The 7,763-nt window shown below is 43.9% G+C and overlaps 1 protein-coding gene across 7 annotated transcripts in view; it reads left to right on the forward strand.

Annotated features, from left to right (window-relative positions):
* DEUP1 (deuterosome assembly protein 1) overlaps window positions 1-6,714 on the forward strand; it is a 230,290-nt gene extending 223,576 nt beyond the window's left edge. For all 7 annotated transcript variants that reach the window (XM_082340465.1, XM_082340466.1, XM_082340464.1 and 4 more), the window contains one exon: window positions 6,307-6,714. In XM_082340465.1, the coding sequence (XP_082196591.1) occupies window positions 6,307-6,480 (174 nt within the window). In that variant the 3' untranslated portion in view covers window positions 6,481-6,714. The remainder of the gene's footprint in view (window positions 1-6,306) is intronic.
* The last annotated feature ends 1,049 nt before the right edge of the window (window positions 6,715-7,763 follow it).

A 7,763-nucleotide genomic window follows, 5' to 3' on the forward strand; every position in this document is an offset into this window, starting at 1 on the left:
CTCTGGCTTTCTTTTGATTTCCATTTGCATAGAATATCTTTTTCCATCCCCCCACTTTTAGTCTGTATGTGTCTCTAGAACTGAAGTGGGTAATTTGTAGGCAGCAAATATACAGGTCTTGTTTTGGTATCCATTCAGCCAGTGTGTGTCTTTTGGTGGAGCATTGAGTCCGTTTACATTTAAGGTAATTATTGATATATATGTGCTTATTGCCATTTTGTTAATTGTTTTGGATTTGTTTTTGTAGGTCTTTTTTTTTTTCCTTTTCTTCATTTGTTTTCTTCTTTTGTGATTTGATTACTATCTGTAGTGTTATGTTTGGATTCCTTTTTCTTTTTTGTGTGTATATCTATTATAGATTTTTCATTTGTAGTTACAATGAGGTTTTGGTATAGCAGTCTACATATATACATGATTGTTTTAAGTTGCTAATCTCTTAATTTCAAACGCATTTTAAATGCCTTGCATTTGTACTCTCCTTCCCTCACAATTACTGTTTTTGATATCATATTTTACATCTAATTGTTTTGTGTATTCCTTAACTGCTTGTTGTGGATATAGACAATTTTACTACTTTTGTCTTTTAACCTCCCTACTAGCTTTGTGTATGGATGATTTCCTATGTTTTCCTTTACTGATGAGGTTTTTCCTTCCATAATTTTCTTATTTCTAGTTGTGGCCTTTCTTTTTTGCCTAGAGAAGTTCCTTTAATATTTGTTGTAAAGCTGGTTTGGTGGTACTGAATTCTTTTAGCTTTTGTTTGTCTATAAAGCTTTTGATCTCACCATTGAATCTGAATGAGAGCCTTGCTGGGTAGAGTATTCTTGATTGTAGGTTTTTCCCTTTCATTATTTTAAATATATTGTGCCACTTCCTTCTGAACTGCAGAGTTTCTGCTGAAAAATCAGCTGATAGCCTTATGGGGATGCCCTTGTATGTTATTTGTTGCTTTTCCCTTGCTGCTTTTAGTATTCTCTATCTTTTTTTTTTTTCATTTTGATTACTGTGTGTCTTAGTGTACTCCTCTGTGGCTTAATCCTGTATGGGAGTCTCTGCATTTCCTGGACTTAGGTAACTATTTCCTTTCCCAGGTTAGGGAGGTTTTCAGCTATTACCTCTTCAGATATTTTCTTGGGCACTTTCTCTCTCTTCTCCTTCTGAGACCCCTATAATGTGAATATTAGTGCACCTGATGTGGTCCCAGGGGTCTCTTAAACTGTCCTCATTTCTTCTCATTCTTTTTTCTGTTTGGTGACAGTGATGTCCACTACTCTGTCTTCCAGCTCACTGATCCATTCTTCTGAATCATTTATTCTATTATTGATTCCTACTAGTGTATTTTTCATTTGAGTTATTGTATTCTTCATCTCTGTTTGGTTGTTCTTTATGTTTTCTAACTCTTAGTTAAAAAATTCTAACTTCTTGCTCTGTGCATCCATTCTCCTCCTGAGTTCTTTGATCACCTTTATGATCATTACTCTGAACTCTTTCTCGGGTAGACTGACTATCTCCATATCACTTAGTTCTTCTTCTAAAGATTTATCTTGTCTGGAACATACTCCTCTACCACCTCATTTTGTCTAAGTTGCTATTTGTATTTTTATGTATGTGGTTGGTAAGTTGTTTCTCGACCTTGGAGAAGGCATCCTATGCATCCGAGCAGTGCACTCCCCTCTTGTCACCCATGGTATATGCTCTAGGGGTTCCCCTAAGAGGGATGGGTGGGTCCTTCTCTTATGACAGGCTATGTGGGTGGTCTGGTAGGCTTGGTTGGCCCCTAGTCTGGTCGGTTGCCAGGCCCTGCCTTGTGCAGTTGCTGCTAGCTGCTGTTTAGTGGGGCCTGGTCACAAGGTGGCTGGTTGTGGAATCCTAGGGGGCCCTGGGGCTAGTGCTGGCTCACTGGTGGGTGGAATCAGAGTCCCAAAGACTGAGGCTGTCGCCAACTCACTGGCAGGTAAAGCCAGATCCTGGGGTTAGTGCTGGACTACTGGCAGGGAGAGCTGGTTCCTAGAGTCTGGCTGCAGGGCCCTGGGATCCCAGAGCTCATTTCAGATCACTGGGGCGGGGGGAGGCAGTTGACTATGGCGTCCGAGGTGTCTGGAAGGTTGCGTTGGCCTGCTACTGGGCAGGGCCAGGGCCCAGCTAGTCCCAGGCGGCCTGCATTGCGGGATTTGCGGGATTGTAGTTTTCTTGCTTCTGGTGTCTGCTCTGTGGTGGGTGAGACTGATCTAGAGGTTTGTGCAGGCTTCCTGGCAAGAGGGGCCAGTGCCTGCCCACTGGTAGGTAGAGTTGGGTCTTGGCCCTCTTGTGGGCTGGGCCCTGTCTAGGGGTGTGTCCACAGGCGGCTGTGGGTTCTTTAGTCTGTAGACAGCCTGTCTGCTGATGGGTAGGGTTGTGTTCCTGTGCACTTAGTTGTTTGGCCTGAAGCATCCCAGCACTGGAGCCTACAGGCTGTTGGGTGGGGCCAGGTCTTGGCGCTAATGATCCAAGATGTCAGTTGCCAGGAGTGTTCACACAGTTGAATGTTCCCCGGTATGTCTGACACCAGTGTCTTTGTCACCAGGGTTAGCCACAGCCACTCCCTGCCTCTCCAGGAGACTCTCCAAGGTCAGCAGGTAGATCTGGCCCAGGCTCTTATCAAATTACTGCTTTTGCCCTGGGTCCTGGTGCACGTGAGATTTTGTGTGAGCCCTTTAAGAGTGAAGTCTTTATTTCCCCTAGTCTTGTGGGGCTCCTGCAGTTAAGCCCTGCTGGCCTTCAAAGCCAAATGCTCTGGGGGCTCCTCTTCCCAGTGCTGGAACCCCAGGCTGGAGAGCCTGACGGGCTCAGGACTCTCACACCTGTGGGAGAACCTCTGCAATGTAATTATTCTCCCATTTGTGAGTCGCCCACATGGGAGGGTATGGGATTTGATTATATCACAAGTCCTCTCCTCCTACCCATCTTGTTGTGGTTCCTTCTTTATGCCTTTCATTGTAGAAGATCTTTCCTGGAAGGTTCCAGTCTTTTTCATCGATGGTTGTTCTGCAGACAGTTGTGATTTTGATGTGCCTGTGAGAGGAGGTGAGCTCAGGGCCTTTCTACTCTGCCATCTTCTTGGCTGGTGTTTTGGGCCCTGTGTCAGTCAGTCACTGCCTCTGAGAAGAGGGGGCGATAGTAACTTCCCAGGTGAGACGGGAGGCTCCAGTTTAGCCACAGGCATATCTCCAGAGAAGTGGCCAGCTGTGAGCTGTTAGCAGCCAAAACCCACAGCAGCTGGAGGATAGATGCACCAGCCTGGTGAAGGGATCCAGGTAGAGCACCAGCGGCATCCACTATGGTCCACTTCTTGACCCACTCAGATCCATGTTCTTTTCATGTTGTTCATTCCATTCAGGCTTAGCTTCTCCAAGATTCTGGCTGGTCGTAATTTCCGGGAAAATTTACAGAGGAGGGTTGGTAGAGCAAACTGTAGCCCTTGATGCTGTCTCAAGGACTTAACTGATACTCATCTCCTCACCCACTCTAGGTTCCCGCCCCCCTCAACTGGCACTTCTGTTGGTCCAGGTGGCTTGCCTTGTGGGGTGAGCCCCTGGTTCCTGTGCCCTTATCAGGATGTGGTTTGTCATCTACAGTTAAAACTGGGCATGAGTGCGCCAAAAGACCACCTCAGTGGATTACCTGAGTTCCAAACATATTCCTCACTGCTTCCCTTATGTAGTAGTAGTCTTACCTCTTCATGATGATTAGGGTCAGTTACCTCTGCCAGTATAGTACCTCTTTTCTGTGCCTCTGATCTATCAGCATGAGGAGCCCAAAGTGACTAGGTACAGCCAAAGCTTTAAGTTTAGGGAGACTCTTACAGTCTCACTTGGTGAGAGGCATTCCTTCTCTGAGACCAAAGACCTGTAGACCAACAGAGGCTAAAGAAAGACAGAGACAGAAGGAACAAATTCTCCAAGAGGGCCGACAGAGAGTGAAGACATTCCTACATCCTCCCTTCTGTTCCCAGATCACTGTTACAAACACAGTAGCATATAACAGCCATTGGTTTAAAGTCTATACCATATGCTGAAGAATGGCACCCCATCCTTGCGGGATATGATTTCCAAGCTAATTCCTCAGCTGTGCCTTCAAGAAGCCTATCAGACTAGCATCATCTGGAGACACTTCATGCTGTATGTGGTAGAACCAGTAGATACCCGGTCATGCCCTCACTGCCATACTCCTCTGCTGTAAAGTAGGTTCGTTTATTATTAATCAGGATCTCATGTCAGTAAACCAGTTACTCTGTGAGCCCTCGGATAGTGGTGCTGACCGAGGCCCTGCAGGCAGGAAAGGCAAATTATAGGATACACGTCAGTTCTGGTAAGGATAACACATTGCCCTTTCCAAAGTATAAGGGACCCGATGTAATCTAATTGCCACTGAGAGGCTGGTTGATGGTCTTGAGGGACGGTGCCATATCAGAAGCTCAGCTTTGGCCTCTATTGCAAGCAGATCAGCCATTCAACAGAAACAGTAGCTAGATGAACCTGGGTAAAAGGGAGATGGTGCTGTTCGGCCCATGCATAATTTCCACTGGAGTGGCCAAGGACAGAAGCTAGATCAAGTCATCCTGTCTACGTCTTAGATGCTCTGTCTCAACCGGGGCGCACCAGCATGACAGGAACTGTTCTGCAAATAGTATACAGTTTTCTGCAGCAGATGGCGTGGCCTTGCTGCAGAATCTCAAGGGTTTGTAACACAGCTCCCCCCGGAACCTTGCCAAAGGCGCCACAGAGCACTTTTCTCTACGAGAAATTCTTCTCGTATGAGAGCTGCTAAGTCATTTCACCCAACTAGCAGGACTGCTTTTCCCCCCATTCCCAACTTACTGCAAAGCCCTTTCTTGCTCTGGGCCCTGCTCAAAAACAAACAAACAAACAAACAAAACTGCCTCTGTGTCCACGTAGTAAATGAGTCAGATTATTCCTCCCAAGAGTGGAACATGCTGCCTTCAAAACCTGAAGAGACCTACCAAGCTTTATGCTTCTTTCATAGTGATAAGAAATGCAAGGTGCATTAATTTGTGCTTAAAAGGAGATGTCCTGACATGTTCCATATCACCAGACACCTACAAACAAAGTGTCAAGCCTTGAATTGCTTCTGGGGTTTACCTTTCACTCTGTGGAGTACCTGTGTCTTTCCAAGCCTTCAACATGCTTACCAATTCTTGCTCATCAGGTCTTAGCTCATGTTACTGTATCATGTCCTATAGTCTGCAGTCCGTGGAATGTCCAGGTGGTCCAGGCTCTTTGAGGGTGTATTATGACAGCATCGTTAACATAAAACGTAATGTTGGGGCGAAAACACGGATGTGTACTGTTGTCTATCCCATGAGAATGCTAACTGCTTCTGATCTTCCTCCTCACTGAGTATTAAAAAGAGTGCATTTGCCAGATCAACAGCAGCATACCATACCCCCAAGACTGTGACATTCTACTTCAGTAAAGATGTGATACCTGGCACGGCAGCTACAGTTGGGGTTACTACTTGGATAAGCTGGCAGTACTCCACTGTCATCTGCCACAATCCCTACACTTCTGGCAGAGGCCAGACTTGTGAACTACATCCCCCTATAACAACAGAGTTCACCTGCATACAGATCGCTGACTCTCCATACGCTTTATAAAAATCCCATTCTTCCCATAAAACAAAAGTTGAAGAAGAGTCTGGGGGTGCCGCAGAAGTAAAAAATTAAAGTACAGATTTCCCCACTTATTTTTTTAAATCAACTGAACAAATTATTTTGAATGAAACACTGTAAAATTATGGTATCATGGCCCTTTATTCCTCAGCCCCACACTGTGTGTGTGTGCATGTGTGCGTGTAAATAAGCACTACACAGGTCACAGTTAACCGAGCACTTCCATACCACATGAAGGGTGGAAGCAGGCACTCGTCACTGAAGTGTTCTCAACTGCAGTTGGACGAACAAGATAGCCCCAGCATTACGCACCCACCTCCACTATACACCGTGCTTTGATCCCTCCTCACCTGGCCACCTCCATGCAGCAGCGAGCCCCCCTGAAGCCCAGCCTTAAGTTTCTTTCCTCTATAAGCTTTCTTTGCCCGACTCGACTATACTCTTCGCTTGCTGTTTTCGTTCCTTAAGGGTTTCATTAGCAGCAACTGCATTACACTGGTGTAGAGAGTTCAGCTTAAGATACATTATTTCATTGAGAGTTGCAGTGTTTTGTCAGGGGTGAAGCATACCAAGAAATAGGAAGACTTTTTGTAAAAGGCCCTGTGTTCCTCATCTAACTTTTCTTTTTCTTTTTTCAGTCGCCCCCAGATGCAGCCTTCCCAGCTTCGGCTGCACAGCATTTCCTTCTGGAGGAGGACAAGCGAGCAAAAGACCTTGAAAAACTTCTGAATACACATATTGATGAGCTGCAAAGACACACAGAATTTACTCTGAATAAATACACCAAGCTAAAACAAAACAGACACATATGAGCTTTTAAACTTTTTCATTTGCTTCTCCCACCCCAAGGGAAAAAGCTCTGGCAAAATGTTTACTAAAGCTGATTAATGAAACTGAGAAATTTTGTTCTGTTTTCCTGAGTAAATCATTTCTGTAAGGCAGCTAGAAAATAGTATTTTTTTCAATAAAGCTGTTTGTATTTCTGCATTAACAAACAAATTGTTCAGCTACAGAGTTACTCTAAAATAAACATGACTTCTCCAAAAGAGATTTTTTTCTCCAGTCTAAGGAATAGTTTGGAATTAAATATGCAGTTTTTTCCCACCTGAATCAATCATGTATACTGAAACCCATTTCCTCTGTAACAACACATGATGAGGGAAAGGGACGCACTATATTCTAAATACAAACACATCAAGTGCAGCTCTCTTGTACTAGGTTTGAAAACTCAACGATTTTTTAAAATGAATAGCTATGTAAACATCCTAAAATTTCTTTTAGGAAAAAAGGGTACAGCTTACTGTTTCTGCACTCATCTTTGTAATGTCTCTCTGTTTTAACACAAAAGATCTGGAATGTGCTGTTTGCACACTTAAAACATATGTGCCAAATATTAATGCTTTCCTGTTAGTACTAATTATTCATGGACATAAGATAAAGAAACTATAAAGCATTGCTGTTGTTACCTTCTCCTTTGTCATACCTCTGCTTTAAGTACAATTAAAGAATGAGAAATTCTTTGGACTTAAAACATAAATGCCAAGTCTGTAAAGAATAGTAATAGCATGGTGGTGAACAATAAAACTCAAGTTCCAGATATACAAGCATGATAATCCATTTTTCTTTCTTTAAAAATGACATTTATATAAAGATTACGAAAAATCCCCATGTCATTACTCCAGGTTAAGTCCTACAGTTTTTATAGTTTTCTTTTTCTCTTTGATGAAACTAAATCTCCACATACGGAAAGATAAGTCACGATGTCCTTAGACAAGTGTCATTGCCATGGGAAGTGCAGAGCCCTGTTCACTTCAGGTGAAACAACCATGTGGGTTTGTAGAGCTCTTGATATTTGCAAAAAGCCTTCAGAGAGCATTATTCATTTCAGCCCAAAACAAGCCTGTGCAGTCAGCAAGGCTAGTATCCTTGTTCCTGGGAATCAAGCTGTATCCTTGTTCCTGGGAATCAAGCTGTTAAGAACTTGCTAGAATCACGGTGAGCAAGAGTCAGAAACGCCAGCTTCTGATTCCCAGCTCTGGCTCTTACCACGTCCCAGCATTATGTCTTGTAAGCAAGCAGGTGGTGAGCAGTGCTC

This window comes from Balaenoptera borealis (assembly GCF_965194805.1).
Source record: "Balaenoptera borealis genome assembly, chromosome: 11".
Lineage (NCBI taxonomy): Eukaryota > Metazoa > Chordata > Mammalia > Artiodactyla > Balaenopteridae > Balaenoptera > Balaenoptera borealis.